Source organism: Procambarus clarkii, chromosome 26 (genome assembly GCF_040958095.1).
Source record: "Procambarus clarkii isolate CNS0578487 chromosome 26, FALCON_Pclarkii_2.0, whole genome shotgun sequence".
Classification (NCBI taxonomy): Eukaryota; Metazoa; Arthropoda; class Malacostraca; order Decapoda; family Cambaridae; genus Procambarus; species Procambarus clarkii.
This window is the reverse complement of record NC_091175.1, coordinates 6,869,489-6,891,216: the sequence shown is the minus strand read 5'-3', so window position 1 is coordinate 6,891,216 and position 21,728 is coordinate 6,869,489. Positions and strand designations below refer to the sequence as shown.

The window sequence follows — 21,728 nt, the reverse complement described above, 5'->3', positions numbered from 1 at the left end:
GTGGCTTTGGGTAGCTTGTGGTGGCTTTGGGTAGCTCGTGGTGGCTTTGGGTAGCTTGTGGTGGCTTTGGGTAGCTTGTGGTGGCTTTGGGTAGCTCGTGGTGGCTTTGGGTAGCTTGTGGTGGCTTTGGGTAGCTTGTGGTGGCTTTGGGTAATTCTACGGACCACTTGGACGGGGTCAGGATAAGGATTTGAGACGGGACGGGCGGGAAGGAATGGTGCTCAACCACTTGGACAGTCGGCGATTGAACGCCGACCCGCACGAAGCGAGACCGTCGCTCTACCGTCGAGCCCAAGAGGTTGAGTGCACTTGAGAGGTCACAGAGACAGGTCAAGTGGAGGAGGTCACGCTGGGTCATGCCGGGCGGCATCTATAACGACCTAATGTTAGGTTGTTGGGTAGTTATATTTGGTCGTATAATGGGGTAAGAGTTCGTTTGCTTACACTTTATTATTATTATCTGCTCTCTCTCTCACTCCGTCGCTTTCTCTCCCACTCCGTCGCTTTCTCTCCCACTCCGTCGCTTTCTCTCACATTCCGTCGCTTTCTCTCTCACTCCGTCGCTTTCTCTCTCACTCCGTCGCTTTCTCTCTCCGTCGCTTTCTCTCACACTCCGTCGCTTTCTCTCACACTCCGTCGCTTTCTCTCACTCCGTCGCTTTCTCTCTCACTCCGTCGCTTTCTCTCACTCCGTCGCTTTCTCTCACTCCGTCGCTTTCTCTCTCACTCCGTCGCTTTCTCTCACTCCGTCGCTTTCTCTCACTCCGTCGCTTTCTCTCCCACTCCGTCGCTTTCTCTCCCACTCCGTCGCTTTCTCTCACATTCCGTCGCTTTCTCTCTCACTCCGTCGCTTTCTCTCTCACTCCGTCGCTTTCTCTCTCACTCCGTCGCTTTCTCTCACACTCCGTCGCTTTCTCTCACACTCCGTCGCTTTCTCTCACACTCCGTCGCTTTCTCTCTCACTCCGTCGCTTTCTCTCTCACTCCGTCGCTTTCTCTCTCACTCCGTCGCTTTCTCTCTCACTCCGTCGCTTTCTCTCTCACTCCGTCGCTTTCTCTCTCACTCCGTCGCTTTCTCTCACTCCGTCGCTTTCTCTCTCACTCCGTCGCTTTCTCTCACTCCGTCGCTTTCTCTCACTCCGTCGCTTTCTCTCTCACTCCGTCGCTTTCTCTCTCACTCCGTCGCTTTCTCTCACTCCGTCGCTTTCTCTCACAGTCCGTCGCTTTCTCTCTCACTCCGTCGCTTTCTCTCTCACTCCGTCGCTTTCTCTCACTCCGTCGCTTTCTCACACTCCGTCGCTTTCTCACACTCCGTCGCTTTCTCTCTCACTCCGTCGCTTTCTCTCACTCCGTCGCTTTCTCTCACTCCGTCGCTTTCTCTCACTCCGTCGCTTTCTCTCACACTCCGTCGCTTTCTCTCACACTCCGTCGCTTTCTCTCTCACTCCGTCGCTTTCTCTCACACTCCGTCGCTTTCTCTCTCACTCCGTCGCTTTCTCTCTCACTCCGTCGCTTTCTCTCACATTCCGTCGCTTTCTCTCTCACTCCGTAGCTTTCTCACACTCCGTAGCTTTCTCTCACACTCCGTCGCTTTCTCTAACATTCCGTCGCTTTCTCACTCCGTCGCTTTCTCTCTCACTCCGTCGCTTTCTCTCTCACTCACCCTCCATGATGTAGAGGTTACAGTCCCCTGTGCTCCTTCAACACTGTACTGAACGCCTCATTTGGGCCCGGTGTCCTATTTGATGTTCTAATGTTAAAATGTCTTAATTATTAACCTAAATGATCCATTGTATATTTCATAACCAATCTTGTATAATGTTTTTGCATTCGGAAGGTTGGTTAGGCCTTAAACCGGTAGACACTGAAGCTATTTAGCATAGTTCCTTATTCCTCTCTTGTCATTTATCAGTTGGCGAGTAATTATTTTTCCTTTATCTACTGCTTTAAGTTACTTTTGGAAGGGGCACATGTTGATATCCTTGAGTATCCTGTATGTTGTGATCATATTCACACTTTGTCGACTTCTGAATGTGAGATTCACTTTTCTTAAATCGTTGCCATGTATTTCAGGACCTTTACTTCAAGAGTTATCCTGGTGTCACACATATGTCAGGGGACCAAAATGGGTTTTATTGTAATAAAACCCATTTGTCAGTAGCCGTTTGGCACATCATTCCTGTAATTTGTCTCACAGCAGTTTGTGGGTCTTAATCTTTAGTTACAATGATCATTAAACTCTTGGTGTGTGTGTGACGACTTGTGAAATGTTGCTGGACTCGTCTAGTTGTTTTTGTCGAGCTCCAGCTTCTGGGCCCCGACTTGTGACTGGCGACTACGTGACGCACTATTCCCTCCCTGAGTATTGTTGAGCGCACCAATTTATTCAAGTAAACGATGCGTGCGCGCGCATGTCTGTCTCTTCGCAACTGAGGGTGAGGAGGGGGGGGGGGGTGATGGAAGGGGTGGAGAATGGGGGAGGGAGCTGGGAAAGGTGGAGAAGTTGGAAGGAAAATGTCCGGCAGAAATGACCCCTCCTCTCTCTCTCTCTCTCTCTCTCTCTCTCTCTCTCTCTCTCTCTCTCTCTCTCTCTCTCTCTCTCTCTCTCTCTCTCTCTCTCTCCCTCCCTATCCCCTCCCCCATCTTCGCACCTCCCCATTGCGTTTTACGCCTCGTCCCCTCTATTCCGTCCCTCAGAAATCTAGTTGTTCGGAAATTATAGCCATCAATCTCCATTTTTGTGTGAGGTGGGGCGGTGAACCCCTCTAATCCGAACATTGCTTTCCCCCTCATCACATCGATGAACCTCTCTAATACGAACATTGCCATCCCGCCGTCGCATCGGTGGACCTCTCTAGTAGGAACACTAGCCGGCCCCCGTACAGGCGGCGGGGGATGCGAACCAGCGCGGGTAGTACTGACCTGAATAGAAGCATCCAAGGTATCTGCGATACGGTCCCGGGAGCCCAGTGAGAAGCGGGAGCCGTGGACCAAGTCTGTAAACAGAGAGCAAGTGGTTATAATATCTCCTGTTGTTTCTATTCACCTCTCCTACACCTGTGTATCTGTGTGTCACACATACACAGGGTCTGTGGTCTGTGTGTTGAATGTCCAGTTATCTGTCTATTCTACTCTATATCTGTCTATTCTACTCTATATCTGTCTATTCTACTCTATTTATCTGTCTATTCTACTGTCTATTTCTACTCTTCATTGTTATACATAAATAAACAGGTTCTGAATCTATATACACGTATATACACCAGTGTGTGTGTGTGTGTGTGTGTGTGTGTGTGTGTGTGTGTGTGTGTGTGTGTGTGTGTGTGTGTGTGTGTGTGTGTGTGCATACACCTGGGGGGTCCAGGGACATGGGTTCGATCCCATCGAACAGCCACAATATATTGCCAAAGATACATCATGTTAAGGATATAAACTGGACTTATTTAACATTCAGGAAAGACCTGGGTAAATACTGGTTTGGAGAGAGAGTTGTAGATTCACGAAACAAAATTTACCGGATAACGGACATGGGTTCGCTTGATTGTTCGCTTGATATAGGAACAGTTTGGTTAAAACCAATATAGGTCATCTGCAGCTTCCGTTATTTTTGTTATGTTCTTAATGAACAAATGTTCTTAATATCCGTCAAGAACAAACTTGGTACTAACTCCTGAACTTCATTAAGCTCTCGACACCCAAGTAAGGTGAAAGTTTAGTACGTAAACACTGAGGAATATTTACATTTTGTGCAGACTTCCATTTACATATTATACACGTAAATGCCCTATTTGTCACAGGACCGTATAAGCCTTTTTGAGTCTTTGTTGCTGCTAGAGTAATTGTTACGGCTAAAATAATTGTTGTTGCTAGTTGAATTGTTGTTAGGTTATCTTCTTGAGTTGTTATCTTGAGGTTCGCAACAGTTCTGCATCAAAAAAGCGTAAAATTTACAATTTCTCATCTAACATTAGATGAGACAGGTGCTCAAGCGTTCGATTTTAGATGAGACAGGTGCTCAAGCGTTCGATATTAGATGAGACAGGCGCTTAAACGTTTAATACTACATACAAGAGGCGCTCAAATTAGACGGGCGCTCCAGGGGTTAATTTACACCGGAAAAACATATCACCATTAATTGAAGCGATTAATTAAAAGATAATGAAAACGAAATGAGGAGCAGGTACACCCCCCCCCCCCTGCACCAGGTATACGGTAACTGGTATATATATATATACATATATATATATATATATATATATATATATATATATATATATATATATATATATATATATATATATATATATATATATATATATATATATATATAGCTTTAAGCTCAACAAGTCACAAATGTAGGACAGAAAACATGAAATTCTTTTTCCACCCATAGAGTTATAAATCCACGGAACCGCCTACCTGCCGAAGCCGTAACTGCCATGGCATTACTGCAGTTCAAGATTCATATGGGAAAAATTCTTAGGACTAATGAAAGGACATTTAACACACCGCCGGCATTATGTCCCCAGTTGAGGCTACTCAAGATGGCGGATTTCGGATAAATCTACTCAGAAATCTGGTAGAATAATTTTCCTTTGTGATATGCTAATTGTGTTAGGAAATTTGTAATAAATTATTTATGTTTATATTAGAAAAGCCTCGCATATGCGGCAGACGCAATTCTTTTTATGTTGGCTTCAGGAGACAGGTTTGGTGTGATATCTACTCCTAGATCTTTCTCTCTGTCCGTTTCATTAAGTACTTCATCTTCTATTCTGTATCCTGTGTCTGGCCTCCTGTTTCCACCGCCTAGTTTCATAACTTTGCATTTACTCGGGTTGAACTTCAGCAGCCATTTGTTGGACCATTCATTCAGTCTGTTTAGGTCATCGTGTAGCCTCCTACTATCACCGTCTGTTTCAATCCTGTGTGTGTGTGTGTGTGTGTGTGTGTGTGTGTGTGTGTGTGTGTGTGTGTGTGTGTGTGTTTCACCTAACAATGTTTGATAGGATTGAGCTTCAGCTCTCTGGTCCCTCCTCTGAACTGTCAATCAACTGTGTACAGAACCTTGCCACCCCCTCAACCTTCCCATTCGTCCCCCCCCCACGTCAAGCACCCCCCCCCCCTCCCCCCCACGTCAAGCACCCCCCCTCCCCCCCCCCCCAACGTACCGCTGGTTCCAGTGGTTCACGTCTCACCCTCACAGCTGGCCTGGACTCACCCTCACAGCTGGCCTGGACTCACCCTCACAGCTGGCCTGGACACCCTAATAGGCAGCTGACACAATTTAAATTCCTTAAAATTCTCGCAGCGCGGAAAAGGAGGTGGTTGTGGTGGGGGGGGGGGGTGTGTTTACCCCCTCTCTCTCTCTCTCCTCTTAAGCTGCTGCCCCCCCCCTTCCCCTGCCCGTCCCCCCCATTCTCTCTCTCTCTTCCTCTCTCAGAAATGTAATATCACGAAGGACTGAAACTCCACGGAAAATACAATTACTATTTCAGAAATTGAAGCCATGAAAATCGCAAAGGGAAGGATTATATAGACACCGATTTCTTAAAATGTGACACTTGGGCCAACCCTGACCTGCTTACGACACTCCCATATCCCCTCCCCCCCCCCTCTCCGCTGTGTCATCTTGCAAAGTTGGACGAGGATATCTCCCAAGCGAGTGATAGCCTCCTGACAGACTCCTCCTGCTATCCTCCAGGATAGCATCATCATCCGGACAACCATTAGAGTGCGATACTCACGCCCATCAAGACAGCCATCTTACAAGCATCTTACAGGGAGACTTTAGTCTCTTGAGCCCTCCAGACGTAAATGTTTCTGTTTCAAGAGAATGTACCATTTGCAAACTCAGTCTATGGCAACTCTCGAGGTTCTTGCCACCAGCAAAGCGCCGAATTATGGCAACATAGAAATATACAATACTAATAAATATGGCCACACTGTATTGTCTAATAAATTTTATGCAATTCCTTTATCCTGGACATAGTAATGGCTGGTATGTTGTTGTTGTTGTTGTTAAAGATTCGCTACTTGGAACAAAGTTCCAAGTAGCACGGGCTATGGTGAGCCCGTAGGTACTCCCTAATGGCTGGTAGTTATCGATCGTAACTCTGAACAACTGCAGACATGATGAGATGAGCCATTAACGAATGATGTGGATCAGGTTACGTTAGTATTATTATTATTATTGGCTTTAGTCCGTTGGTTCTGTTATGCGCCGCAGAGGCAACAGCAACGTTGGTGTGTGTATGTATGTGTCTGCATCACACTATCTGCCTGTTTAATATGTTTCTGACTGTGTGTGTCTGTATGTATTTCTAAAATAAAACATTTTGGTATGGGAAAACCCTTCAAGCGGATATAAACATTCCGCCCTTAAAAAATACATAATCCCTCCCATCAGAAACAAACATTCCTACGTCAGAATCAGTTAGTTTGTATTTAGCGCAAATTACTGCTGAAACAACATGGCTCTCTCGATATATTTTTTTTTTGCCCCAGATCTATTTACTGCAAAAGCCAAATTGAAAATGAGATTTTGTGTGAAGGGACCGAATGGCGGGACGCCAAATTGGCTGCATTTATTGTAGCTATTTACTCAATTTTGTGTTTATAAATGGGTTTACTAGTGATATGAAGCTGTTTGGCTTCATTTTTAATCAAGCTTGTTAGACAAGAGTGTTAAGATGTTAGAGAGACGGAGGCTTGTAATTTGTCTTCGTCTCACACTCACGCTTGTACACTCACACTCACACACACACACACACACACACACACACACACACACACACACACACACACACACACACACACACACTCCTCTCTCTCTCTCCTCTCTAAACAAAGTCTAGGGGTTTAATTAGTCACTGTGCTGGGTCGCCATCAAACTGTAAGCCAAGAGCTGTTCTCCCACATCAGCTCACATGAAACAATCCTGTCCCTAAATACTCATTTATTTTACGGCCTTTTTTATTTGTAATTGATAACGAATAAGTTATAATTAATACAAAATAGCAATCTAGAAAGGAACAGGATGAATCAGGAGCCGACTGTGTGCTAGTGGCTCTCTCTCTCTCTCTCTCTCTCTCTCTCTCTCTCTCTCTCTCTCTCTCTCTCTCTCTCTCTCTCTCTCTCTCTCTCTCTCTCTCTCTCTTTCTCTCTCTCTCTCTCTCTCTCTCTCTCTCTCTCTCTCTCTCTCTCTCTCTCTCTCAGAAAATGTAATGTTGCGAAAAGATGAAAAATTGATTAGAAACTCGACAGAAAATAAATCCCTCGATTTCAGACTTCATCAAGCGAGGTCACACCACACCCGTCAACTCGAAGGGGTGACCTACCACCTGTCAACCCAAAGGGGTGAGCCACCACCCACCACCCATCAACCCACAGGGGTGACCCACTCCTCACAATAGCGTTCTCTACCTCCGGTGCCACTCTATGGAGAGTGGAAGTTCGTGTAGAGGACAATAACATTTTCAAGGGAGTTTTTCTTGCCAGAAAATTGCCTTACACACCCGTCACCTACTTGGCAGTGTTGGTGAACCTAACACCTCATCTCAGGTTCCTTTCAGATATAGTTTCCTCGTTAACTGTCACACATGTGCGTCCTCATGTGTCAGGTGTGGCTCTACACCTGCAGGTGAGGCACAGGTGAGGCTCTACACCTGCAGGTGAGACACAGGTGTGGCTCTACACCTGCAGGTGAGACACAGGTGTGGCTCTACACCTGCAGGCGAGACACAGGTGAGGCTCTACACCTGCAGGTGAGACACAGGTGTGGCTCTACACCTGCAGGTGAGACACAGGTGTGGCTCTACACCTGCAGGTGAGGCACAGGTGAGGCTCTACACCTGCAGGTGAGACACAGGTGTGGCTCTACACCTGCAGGTGAGACACAGGTGTGGCTCTACACCTGCAGGCGAGACACAGGTGAGGCTCTACACCTGCAGGTGAGACGCAGGTGTGGCTCTACACCTGCAGGTGAAACACAGGTGTGGCTCTACACCTGCAGGTGAGACACAGGTGTGGCTCTACACCTGCAGGTGAGACAGGTGTGGCTCTACACCTGCAGGCGAGACACAGGTGAGGCTCTACACCTGCAGGTGAGACACAGGTGTGGCTCTACACCTGCAGGTGAAACACAGGTGTGGCTCTACACCTGCAGGTGAGACACAGGTGTGGTTCTACACCTGCAGGCGAGACACAGGTGAGGCTCTACACCTGCAGGTGAGACACAGGTGAGGCTCTACAACTGCAGGTGAGACACAGGTGTGGCTCTACACTTACAGGTGTAGTTAATCTACACCAATACCTGAGTTATTCTTTCAAACTCTCTACTCACGTTGCTCCATTCGGAGCAGTGTGTAAGCGCTCGACGAATATAAGCATTGAGAACACTGGCTTTGTATCTTTGGGGGCACTCACTTCTACCGTTCAGGCATAATCCTATGTTGGTGGGCTTGGTATATACGCTGGTGCTTAAAGAGGTTCCTGTTTTTGTTATTAGTACATCCAAAATTGGCAGACTGTTATTTTCACTATTTTCATGTGTAAATCGGAGTACTGACTCTCTCTCTAGGTGTATTTTTAGGTCAATTAGTTCATCTGAGTCTTTTACTATGACGAATATGTCATCTACATAACGGCAATATACAGTTGGTTTTTGTCTGCAGCTGAAGACTCTGTCTTCGATGGTTCCCATATAAAAATTAGCAAACAAAACTCCTAAGGGGAGCCCATTGCTACTCCGTATATTTGTAAATACATGTCTCCTTGTGGACTGATGAAAGGGGCTTCCTTTGTACATGCTTCGAGAAGACTCTTCAAGTGTGGCTCGGGTATGTCTAATTTGGGGGTGCTCTCGTCTCTGTATACTCTGTCCAGTATCATTCCTATGGTTGTGTCGACTGGGACGTTGGTAAATAGGGATTCGACGTCCAGGGAAGCAATGATTCCATCGGGCTGTGTAGTTTTGATTATTTCTAGGAAATCTGCTGATGATTGTAGACTATAGTTGCTTGGAGTGTATGGAGTTAGGAGCTCATTAAGTCTTTTTGCCAGGTGATAGTTGTGAGTTGGTATTTGGCTGATTACTAAACGTAGTGGGTTATATATATATATATATATATATATATATATATATATATATATATATATATATATATATATATATATATTTATTCAGTTGCATATTGGCTTATATAATTAAACATACTAGCTGTACCCGGCCACGCGTTGCTGAGCCACAGAAACCCTCCCCTATCCCCTCGTCCTCCCCACCATTCCCCCCTCCGTCCACTCTTCCTCCCAACCATTCTCCACTCCATCGTCTGATGTGTTCCCAAATGATCTGATGTTCCAATCACTGAAAAATAAGAACAGCTAAAAAACGAAATGAAAAACAATGAAAAAATAAATAATAAACTAGACTCACGAAATGAACGGTATGGTATGGTAAACAACACAGCTCAATTCCAACGCAATGTTACACAAAACAATTAAATCAAAATGAAAATAAATCGAAATCTATGAAAATTCAATTTATCATTGAAATCAGAAACATTGAAATGGAATCGTAACATATTTAGTATAGCGAGTGTTGCTTTTACGTGCAACAGATGGCTCTGTTTTTCAAAAAACATGTTTTTACCTGTCACAGGTGTGGCATGTATATAGTAGGTATATAAGAACACGCCCGTATTCGAATGGAACGTTGTTGTGTCAAAATTTCAAAGCAATCGGTGAAGAACTTTCAGAGATTAGCGATTTTGAACAAACGAACATTCACATTACACACAGAGATCACACTAACGTGATGCATCAAATGAACAAATCAATTAGCGAACGAGATTAAGGCAGTGTCTGGGATGCTCCCGGACGCAGGTTCGAATCCTCGTCACGGCCCTTGTGGATTTGAACATTTACATTGTTTTTTATATAGATTATATATTAAGTAGTATATTCAAATCAAATTTAAACGTTGCATTAAATTTAAATTTTTTTAGTTTTCAGCATGTTTTAAAGTGTATCATTTCGTTGGCTGTTGACCTCGTCATATAGGCCTCGTCATATAGGCCTATGGGTTTCTGATTTAGAACTGTATTTAGGAAATAGGAAATTTATGTATAATTATTATGTTTGAATTTATCTCTTTAAATAAAAAATCTGTTTAATTCAAAGTACTAAAAGAACCATTTTAATGCCAATATTTGACCAACTTTCGACAATGTTGACAATGTTGCTACGGGGTACAAACACCGGACATTCCTATCTGCGAGTCAAGCTAAATTAAAAATAGATCAAGTTGTATTTTTACTGATTTTGATATTAGAGTAATGTTGCCTTTGCCGACTCTTCAAAGCGGGATGTTTTAAACCCCTAAAGTGTTCCAGTCGCTATCTGCCATTTCCCCATTTGATCTCTTAATATTTTTAATCATAGGCGGTTCGCTGATGAATTTTTTCGTAGCTGCGCAGTCCAAGGGTTAATGGAACTCGATACCCCCCAAAATAAGAATCATTTTTAAGAAATGGTTGTTTCAGTATAGGTTTAGTTGAATCATATATGAGTAGTTATTATTTGCAAATGTTAATTCTCTGTTAAATGTTAATTCAAGATGCCACAAGAACCTGTTGTAGGTTGAACCTCTTCAGCGGGGTGAGGGGTTCGAGTCTCACGGTGCCTGATATTAATCTCCTCTCTATGGTAAGGGACAAGGCTGAGTAGAAGTAAATAAGGTGGTATATGGGGGTATTTAGGTACCTGCCGAGGAGCCCGGCTCACCTGGCCGGGTAGGGGAGCCGGATGCTGCTCTTCTCATCTGTCAATCCTCATCTTTGTGATGAGTACAATGAATGGTCGGGTGACCATTCTTGACTGTAATATTTACATCATTGAGAGAGAGAGAGAGAGAGAGAGAGAGAGAGAGAGAGAGAGAGAGAGAGAGAGAGAGAGAGAGAGAGAGAGAGAGAGAGAGAGAGAGAGAGAGAGAGAGAGAAAGAGAGACTGGGTCAATATCACTCTCTTGTCCCGTCACCAGTTAGAGGAGACTGTCTGCAATTGATATCTGTTATCTGTCTTTAAAAAATTTCTGTTTGTGGTTGTGTGCATGTGCGCGCGCGTGCGTGCTTGTGTGTACTCACATAGTTGTACTCACCTAGTTGTGCTTGCGGGGGTTGAGCTCTGGCTCTTTGGTCCCGCCTCTCAACTATCAATCATCTGGTGTACAGGTTCCTGAGCCTACTGGGCTCAGGAATTCCCTGGAGCATCATATCTACACTTGAAGCTGTGTATGGAGTCAGCCTCCACCACATCACTGTCTAATGCATTCCATTTATTAACCACTCTGACACTAACAAAATTCTTTCCAATGTCTTTATGTGCTCATTTGGGCACTCAGTTTTCATCTGTGTCCCCCTAGTGCGTGTGGCCCAGGTGTTAAGTAAACTGTTTTGTCTGCACTATCAATTCCTTTGGGAATCTTGTATGTGGTGATCGTGTTCCCCCTAACTCTTCTGTCTCCCAGTGACGTGAGGTTTAATTCCCGTAGTCTCTCCTCGTAGCTCATACCCCTCAGTTCGGGTACTAGTCTGGTGGCAAACCTTTGAACCTTTTCCAGTTTAATCTTATGCTTGACTAGATATGGACTCCATGCTGGAGCCGCATGGAGTCTCTTGAGACGGGGCTCAAGAGCTGAAGCACAACGAGAGGAGTACATGTGCAACCACATATTCCTGTGACCATTTGCAAGTCACGTGTGTTTACAAGTCACATGTGTTCAGAAGTCACATGTTTTTACAAGTCACGTGTGTTCGCATGTCGCGTATCTCTGACTCACGTGTTTTTTGCAAGACACATGTATATCCAAGTCACGTGTTTTTACAAGCCACATACATGCCTTTACACGCGAGCCATGTGTTTAAACACGTAAATTATATATACACAAACATTTCCTGTACTTGAAGATACAATGGATTAAATCCACATTTTTTTAATGAGAGAAACATTCACACAACCTTGACAAAATCATGTGATTTCTTCAATGATTTTATTGATACAAATAAAAGACGAATGTTCATATTGCAAGGATCATCATCTCTCTCTCTCTAGTCTAAGAAAAGGTCTTTGAGAAGGTTTTAACACTTGGGGAAGTGTCATGCCAGTGTCACCCATCTCGGGGAAGTGTCATGCCAGTGTCACCCATCTCGGGGAAGTGTCATGCCAGTGTCACCCATCTCGGGGAAGTGTCATGCCAGTGTCACCCATCTCGGGGAAGTGTCATGCCAGTGTCACCCATCTTGGGGAAGTGTCATGCCAGTGTCACCCATCTCGGGGAAGTGTCATGCCAGTGTCACCCATCTTGGGGAAGTGTCATGCCAGTGTCACCCATCTTGGGGAAGTGTCATGCCAGTGTCACCCATCTCGGGGAAGTGTCATGCCAGTGTCACCCATCTCGGGGAAGTGTCATGCCAGTGTCACCCATCTCGGGGAAGTGTCATGCCAGTGTCACCCATCTTGGGGAAGTGTCACACGAGGCATATATACCAAGGCCAGCTCTTAACAGCTGCATAATGGTAGTGATTACGACCCCTGCGACCGTCTTCCAGTTAACCCAATCACCATCCAATCAGCTTCAGCTTAATGCAAACTACTTCAGCTGAAGCAGCGCCTCGTTTGCTCCAGGGAATGATCCCACGACACTCATTAGTGTTTTGTTTTTCAGACTGCAGCAAACACCTGTTTTTTTTTCCTTTAAGATATGATTACCAAACAGAATCAGTTTTTGCTTTGATTTAGCATTATCACGTCATTTGTTTTTTGTTTTTGTTTGTGTTTGTTCTTGCTGGAAGTTTGCAAGCAAAACTTGGTGTTTTTGGTCGATAATGTTGCCCGGAGACGGGCCCACGTCTCCTCGGGTTTAATTAAAAGCATTTCTTGTGTTTTTTTGTCTTACTCCACAGTTGTTTGTTTGTTTGTTTGTTTGCTGGGGTACTTCCTCTTTATTGTAGGTGTTTTTTTTTATGTTTGTTGCAGGGGGTTTCCTATTTATTGCAGGTGTTTTCATGTATATTGCAGGTGTTTTTTCCTGTTTATTGCAAGTGTTTTTCATGTCTATTGCAGGTGTTTTTCATGTCTATTGCAGGTGTTTTTCATGTCTATTGCAGGTGTTTTTCATGTTTATTGGAGGTGTTTTTCCTGATTATTGCAGGTGTTTTTCCTGATTATTGCAGGTGTTTTCCTGTTTATTGCAGGTGTTTTTTCCTATTTATTTCTCTGTCAATCACAGGTGTACAGGTTCCTGAGCCTATTGGGCTCTATCATATCTACACTTGAAACTGTGTATGGAGTCAGCCTCCACCACATCACTGACTAATGCATTCCATTTGTTAACTACTCTGACACTGAAAAAGTTCTTTCTAACGTTCCCTTTAACGTTCCTTACGGGCTATTCATGCCCGTGCCACCTTTTGGGTGGCTTAATCTTCATCAGTCAATCCCTTTTGCTCATTTGGGTACTCAATTTCCACCTGTGTTCCCGTGTTCCCGTACCACACGTGTTAAACAGTTTATCTTTATCTACCCTGTCAATTCATCTGAGAAGTTTGTAATCATGGAGCAGTGATCATGTCTCCCCTTAATTTTCTGTCTTCCAGTGTCGTGAGGTTTAGTTCCAGTAATCTTTCCACGCAGCTCATAACCCCCCCCCCCCGGTCGGAGCCGGTCGGCCGAGCGGACAGCACACTGGACTTGTGACCTTGTGTTCCTGGGTTCGATCCCAGGCGCCGGCGAGAAACAATGGGCAGAGTTTCTTTCACCCTATGCCCCTGTTATCTAGCAGTAAAATAGGTACCTGGGTGCTAGTCAGCTGTCACGGGCTGCTTCCTGGGGGGTGGAGGCCTCGTCGAGGACCGGGCCGCGGGGACACTAAAGCCCCGAAATCATCTCATGATAACCTCAAGATAACCCCCAGCTAGGGGACCAGTCTGGTGGCATATCACTAAACGTTTTCTAACTTAGTTTTGTGTGTGACTAGCTGTGGACTCCAGGGGCCAGATTCACGAAGCAGTTACGCAAGAACTTACGAACCTGTACATCTTTTCTCAATCTTTAGCGGCTTTGTTTACATCTATTAAACAGTTTACAAGCATGAAAACTTCCCAATCAACTGTTGTTATTGTTATAAACAGCCTCCTGGTGATTCAGAGCTCATTAACTGTCTAATAATTGTAAACAAAGCCGCCAAAGATTGAGAAAAGATGCACAGGTTCTTAAGTACTTGCGTAACTGCTTCCTGAATCCAGGCCCCAGGCTGGAGCTACATATTCCAGTATTGGTCTGACATACGAGGTATATAAGGTTCTGAATGATTCCTTACACAAGTTTCTGAAGCCAGTAGGCCAGTAGGGAGGTGAAGACTAGATCCGTCGAGAAGATAATATTGATCCAGTGAAGAGTAGAGAGGAGAGAATGGACCCACTCAAGAGTAGAAGTGCTATAACCACTCAAGAGTAGAAGTGCTATAACCACTCAAGAGTAGAAGTGCTATAACCACTCAAGAGTAGAAGTGCTATAAACACACTGATGGAACCTTTGACCACACATTCTGCATTGTACCAACCTTCATTGCAGCAAATATAAGAAATATTGCTGCAATGAAGTTTTCAAGAGGTAATTGAATAGGATCCTGCAAGAAGTGTAGAATGAGAGAGAGAGAGAGAGAGAGAGAGAGAGAGAGAGAGAGAGAGAGAGAGAGAGAGAGAGAGAGAGAGAGAGAGAGAGAGAGAGAGAGAGAGAGAGAGAGAGAGAGAGAGAGAGAGCAAGCAGCCTCACAAGGCCTCGTGGTGGATGCCACAAGACCTGGTGACCAAGCAACTCCCAACGCCTTCGATTATTGCTTTCCAATCTTTGACTGTTGGTCATTAGAGGTTACGAGCGGTAATGGTGACAGCGGGGAACCAGCGGAGCCACGCCGGATGGCAGCTTAGCGTTGCCTCAGTCAGAGTTATGGCAAATAGAGTCGTAAACTGGCAGATGATATGTCACACAGTATCTCAATATATCTCCACCATCCCCACCACTGGCGAACACTCCACCATCTCCACCACTGGCGAACACTCCACCATCTCCACCACTGGCGAACACTCTACCATCTCCACCACTGGCGAACACTGGACCTCGTGTCCCACGTTTAATGACCAATCGCGACAATATTAACATCATTGCAGCAGACTTCGGCTGCAGGGGGTTCAATCCCGGGCCATGTCTAAGATGCTGGGTACTGAGTATGGGGAGATAGGCCAGGTCCGCGAACCAGTGAACACCATTTATCCCGCTTGTCCACTCTGACGCTCATCTGTGAGTAACCTGCACTCACAAACAATGACTCGTTACTCAAGCCTCATAAATATGCTCATAATTCGTTTATAATTGACGAATGCGTCTTTGGGGTGAGCCAGAGGGAGGGTATTGTGGTCCAATAAAGAGGTGAGAATAATAAGCGGAGTAGCCGACGCTTACTTGGATTAAGGGAAGGGTAGTGGACTCTGAGGGGGGGGGGGGGAGGGGGGAAGGGCAATGGACTCTTATTCCTAATGGATACAAATAATAATCACATAAAAATAAATGTCTATAAGGGATGAATAGGCTTCACATGAGCTGAGATAGGATGACAACTCTTGCTTGCAGTTTCACTACAGGTGCCTCAATGGCGTACGTATTAAACCCCTAGTCTGAGTTAAAAAAAAAAGTACTCCATTATTAGTCTCTCTCTCTCTCTCTCTCTCTCTCTCTCTCTCTCTCTCTCTCTCTCTCTCTCTCTCTCTCTCTCTCTCTCTCTCTCTCTCTCTCTCTCTCTCTCTCTCTCTCTCTGCGGCCGGGATGGCCATAGGACCCGACACCATTTTCTATGAAAGACAATGTCAACAAACATCACTATGCCCTGAAGGTAATAATGGTATATAACAGCTTCACTCCAAGCACCATGTCATTTTCGCTGCCACCTCCGCCCAGGTGATCGCCGAAAATACCTTCTTGCCCACCTGTTGGTTGGCAAGTGTATGGGGGTGGAGTAACAATCTCAGCCAAAACAGGTCCTTTAGGTGATAACTGAAGACTTGGTACAGTGTGGACGTTCGTTTGACCAGTTTGTTATAGGTAAACTGCGTCACTTATCCCAGCTCTCACGCAATTAGGTAGACTACCTCGCTAGTGAACATTCTTCAGGATGTGGAGACCCATCCAACTTAGTGTAATGTGTGTATCTAGTATTTGGGTTTACTATATGGGTCTGCAAGAGTGTGTGTGTGTGTGTGTGTGTGTGTGTGTGTGTGTGTGTGTGTGTGTGTGTGTGTGTGTGTGTGTGTGTGTGTGTGTGTGTGTGTGTGTGTGTGTGTGTGTGTATATGTGTGTGTGTGTGTGTGTGTGTGTGTGTGTGTGTGTGTGTGTGTGTGTGTGTGTGTGTGTGTGTGTGTGTGTGGGGTGGGAGGGGGGGGGGGTGCTGCAAGCGGGTGCATGCAACTTCACCACAGATACCCTTGCAACACAGCTCAACATTGCCTCCAAACCCCACACACCTGGAGAACACCCTGCACTAAGTTGCACAAAGTCCCACAACGTGCACTTTGCACCATCGGCCTGCAACTAAGTGCAAGCTGTTGCTCCTCCTCCCTCTCACCTAACGCCTTGCATGTTGACGGATCCCCCCAACCGCTTACAAATAGACGCATTAGCATAAATTAAACTAACCGTAATATTGACGTCTTGCACGCATCGGCATTGACAGATTTTCCAGGTGCGTTTGCCTCCGTACGCTTCTGGTTAGGGCCAAACCGTTGCATTTTTAACGGAGTGGTAAATAGAGAGAACGGCGTGAGGGGAGGACTAGGGGAATTTATCCGGAGAATTACAGGCCAATAGTGAAGGGTATTTTTAGCAGTAAGCTTATATAGGTCAGAGGACCAGGCCGGGGGGTTACTAGCTTAACACAGTGCTAGTGTTGCCAGAGCTTTATGCACGGCTCTATCTCTGCTTGTCTGCTTGTGGGGGTGAGATAGAGCTTCATGCAAGGCTCTATCTCTGCTTGTCTGCTTGTGGGTGTGTTAGAGTCTCATGCAAGACTAACTCTGCTTGTCTGCTTGTGGGTGTGTGAGAGTCTCATACAAGACTCTAACTCTGCTTGTCTGCTTGTGGGTGTGTGAGAGAGTCTCATACAAGACTCTAACTCTGCTTGTCTGCTTGTGGGTGTGTGAGAGAGTCTCATACAAGACTCTAACTCTGCTTGTCTGCTTGTGGGTGTGTGAGAGAGTCTCATACAAGACTCTAACTCTGCTTGTCTGCCTGTGGGGGTGAGAGAGAGTCTCATGCAAGACTCTAACTCTACATCTCTGCTTGTATCAATGTAACAATTCCTTTTTCCAATCCCAGCCAACCACCCAACATTTACAAACCATACCACAACTACCCCCTCCTCCCTCCTCTCCACCACCACCATTACAAACTACATTCTCAACCACCAACAACCCAAAGATTTCCACGAACCGAAAGATATAAAAAAAATACCGATGCAAACATCATGCTTGTTTACCTCACAGACACACTCAAGAAATGCATTTGTTGTATTAACAATAAAGATAGTAATTATAAAGCTACAGATACCTCATACCAGACGTTCTGGCGTGTATAATCACTGGACATTCAGTATAGTGTTGTAGAAGATCACGACCTTCTGTTCTGCTCTCTTTGCTAGTGGAGTGCTTAGGACTGGGAGATTCGCCAACTGTAGCCACCTGTAGCCATCTGTAGCTACCTGTAGCCATCTGTAGCCACCTGTAGCCACATGTAACCACATGTAGCCACCTGTAGCCACCTGTAGCTATCTGTAGCCACCTGTAGCCACCTGTAACCACCTGTAGCCACCTGTAACCACCTGTAGCCACCTGTAGCCACCAAAACCTGAGCCTGGCCACAACCATGTAACCCTGGCTGGTCGACATTTTGGCCTGCCCATAAACATAGGTTTCAAACAAAAACAAAAAGCCGCGCAAAACTCTACGCACACCGCAACCCACGTTTCACTACCTCTTGCTACAGTGGCCACCAGCAGGAGGGACACGAGTAGCTCGGGCCACATATACACATAAACAACCAGCAAAAAACAAAGGAAATTATCCACCTGGGACAAAGGCCAAAGGCCACAGAGCATAAAGGTTTGACTACACAGATTTGAAGCCATTTTTATCTCTTGCAACCTGTCATGTGTGAAAATTGGTGTACAGGGCGGAGGGTGTGGGTTACGGCCGAGGGGGCCCTGGTGGGTGTGGGCCCCCCTCGGGGAGAGAGAGAGAGAGAGAGAGAGAGAGAGAGAGAGAGAGAGAGAGAGAGAGAGAGAGAGAGAGAGAGAGAGAGAGAGAGAGAGAGAGAGAGAGAGAGAGAGAGAGAGAGTGTGTGAGAGAGAGAGAGAGAGAGAGAGAGAGAGAGAGAGAGAGAGAGAGAGAGAGAGAGAGAGAGAGAGAGAGAGAGAGAGAGAGAGAGAGAGAGAGAGAGAGAGAGAGAGAGAGAGATAATATAATTGTTACCTAATACTGTTAATGGATACGTTTATTCCTACTGATGTATATAATAGATGAAATAATTGGGCCTCTAGGAGTAGGTTTCAACTTAGCTGAGGCAGGATAACAGCTCTTGCTTGCAGTTTCACCAGGCACGTCACTTGACGTCCCTTATAAACCCCAGTCTTAGTTAAAAACAAAAAAACAGAGACACAGTGTGTGTGTGCGTGTATGAGGCCAAATAACTCTCAAGAAAACGCCTTCACCAGATCACCACCATCGGGGATCGAACTTTGACCACGCTGACCTATCCCTCGACCCGGACGATGCGGGGCCGGCTACGGTCAGCGCTACACTACGGTCCTCTGGTTATAGCCTCACAATAACGTACTAGAACAATATACAATTTCTTATTAAGGCTACTCATAGCTCGGACGATAGGAGCATCACTCTCACCCATGTGAGGGTACACGGTTCGAATCTCCTACAGCCCAAGTGAATGGGACTACATATGATACTACAGACATGCGGTTCTAGTTTCACCCTACATAGCGTTGCAGCCTCATCCTACATATGGGTCCATTATCACCCTACATATAGGTCCACCAGTACCCTACATATAGCTCCACCATCACCCTACATATAGCTCCACCATCACCCTACATATAGCTCCACCAGCACCCTACATACAGCTCCACCATCACCCTACATATGGCTCCACCATCACCCTACATATGGCTCCACCATCACCCTACATATAGCTCCACCATCACCCTACATATGGCTCCACCATCACCCTACATATGGCTCCACCATCACCCTACATATGGCTCCACCATCACCCTACATATAGCTCCACCATCACCATACATATAGCTCCACCATCACGCTACATATAGCTCCACCATCACCCTACATATTGCTCCACCATTACCCTACATATAGCTCCACCATCACCCTACATATGGCTCCACCATCACCCTACATATGGCTCCACCATCACCCTACATATAGCTCCACCATCACCCTACATATGGTCTCAGCTAAACCTAATTAATATACGTTTAAGTTTAGAAAAGAAAGAAAAAGATGATTCTTAAAGGAGTAAAATAATAACAGAAGAGTGAGAAAGATAAATGAACGAGAGGGGACAGAGGGAAAGGTTGGGAGAGTGAGGGAGGGGGTGAGAGGGAGTGAGAGGAAGTGAGGGGAAGTGAGAGGGAGTGAGGGGAGAGGGACTGACTGGTCCACGTCGCCAGGACATCTTTAGTTTTGTCCTGAGATCACTTGTACCTTGATCACTGCAACCTCCTTTGAGGGTGAGAGAGAGAGTGAGGAATACGTGTGAGGGATGAGGTGTGAGGGAGTGAGGTATGAGGTGGTGTGCGAGGGATGAGGTGTCAGGGGGGGGGGTGAGATATAAGGAGGACATGATATTAGAGCCCACAGAGCCTTGTGAAGACCTCACCTATAGGAGCAGCCAGCACCAACATAACTACTCTCAACTACCTCATTAGACGCTCCTGTGCAACAGTGAGACGCTCCAAGGCATGATCACTGTACCCCTGTACCATCACCTTGGAGACTCTACCCGTCATGGATACTTAATATCTATTCAATATTTAATTAACATAATTTTTCCTGCATGACATCAGGTGTCTAGGCGAAGGTCAGCCCCCAAGGGCCTAGAGGCTGACCTTACTGGCCCTCAGTGGGTGACAGGCAGGTGACATACCAGTGGGACTAGGTAGGTGACTATATGTATATATACGATATGTATATATACGATATATATATATATACATATATGTATATTCACCTACATATGAAGAAGCACGAAGATGTTACCCTTAAGGAGGAGTAGAAGGCGCCTCTCACAATACCTGCGGAGGGAGAGGAGAACATCTGTAGTGACAAGCAGGTGTTTCCTTACCTGTGGGGGGGTTCGTATCCCCCCCACCTGGGGTACCCCCCCCCCCGTCCCCAGCGGGGGAGGGGGTGAGGGTACCCCGCTAACCCCACATGGTAACAAGAGCTGGGCAATGGGAAATATTCCTTCAATGTCTAAGCCATTTTAGAGCATAATATCAAAGTCTATGAATTAGATTTTGAATGACTTGTGTAAATAAGTGAATACTTACTCACCGGCCGACTCACCCGAGCACTGACTCAGCACACTCGAGCTATATATATATACTATACGTGTAGGTGTTTGTACTAACCTAGTTGTGCTTGCGGGGGTTGAGCTTCGGCTCTTTGGCCCCGCCTCTCAACTGTCAATCAACCGCACAGAGTGTGTGCGTGTGCGCCCCCTTTTCTCTCTCTCTCTCTCTCTCTCTCTCTCTCTCTCTCTCTCTCTCTCTCTCTCTCTCTCTCTCTCTCTCTCTCTCTCTCTCTCTCTCTCTCTCTCTCAAGTCTGGTCGACCTATGACATTTGTATTTAACTTCCGTTCTAAAATGGTTCACTACTTAATTCTATCATTTCTCAGAAAGCGAAATTTGTAAATCTATTTTAGATGCAAGTTGGAGGTGTGTGGGTGGGTGGGGGGGGGGGGCAGACACACAGGTAGCTGACCACCCTCACACACGCCTCTGAAATATATGAACCAAGCAGACGTGGGAGTGGAGGGGGGGAGAGGAGATTGGAGGGGGGAGAGGGAGGGGATTGGGGGGAAGGGATTCGGGGGGAAGGGATTGGGGGGGGGGGGAGGGGAGCCTCAACCCGAGCCCCACATCTTGTAAAACATTAAAACTGACTTGACAAACTTTAAAGATTAGATATAAGGATGCTGTCAGAACCCTGCCCATTAGAAGGTTGAGCCCAATAGAAGGCTGAACCCTACAGAAGGCTGAACCCAACAGAAGGCTGAGCCCAACAGCAGGCTGAGCCCAACAGCAGGCTGAGCCCAACAGAAGGCTGAGCCCAACAGAAGGCTGAGCCCAACAGAAGGCTGAACCCAACAGCAGGCTGAACCCAACAGCAGGCTGAGCCCAACAGAAGGCTGAACCCAACAGAAGGCTGAGCCCAACAGAAGGCTGAGCCCAACTGAGCTGAGTCAAGTGACCCAACAACAATTAAGAACACAACCAGAGAGTGAGAGGAAAAAGCCTCCGGTCCAGAAAAGATGCTGCCGTTGTTACTGAAGCTTTGAGCGTGTCCCCCACCACAGCTTTAAGCTCTCT

The 21,728-nt window shown here is 45.9% G+C and overlaps 1 protein-coding gene across 1 annotated transcript in view; it reads right to left on the bottom strand.

The window, feature by feature from the left end:
• The window catches only part of LOC123756613 (microtubule-associated protein futsch-like), a 117,232-nt gene that overhangs the window by 63,501 nt on the left and 32,003 nt on the right, over positions 1 to 21,728 (bottom strand). Inside the window, exons 4-5 of the mRNA XM_069331421.1 lie at positions 5,779 to 5,924; positions 2,920 to 2,993 (exon numbers count right to left, since the gene is read on the bottom strand). Of these exons, the coding sequence (XP_069187522.1) occupies positions 2,920 to 2,993; positions 5,779 to 5,924 (220 nt within the window). The remainder of the gene's footprint in view (positions 1 to 2,919; positions 2,994 to 5,778; positions 5,925 to 21,728) is intronic.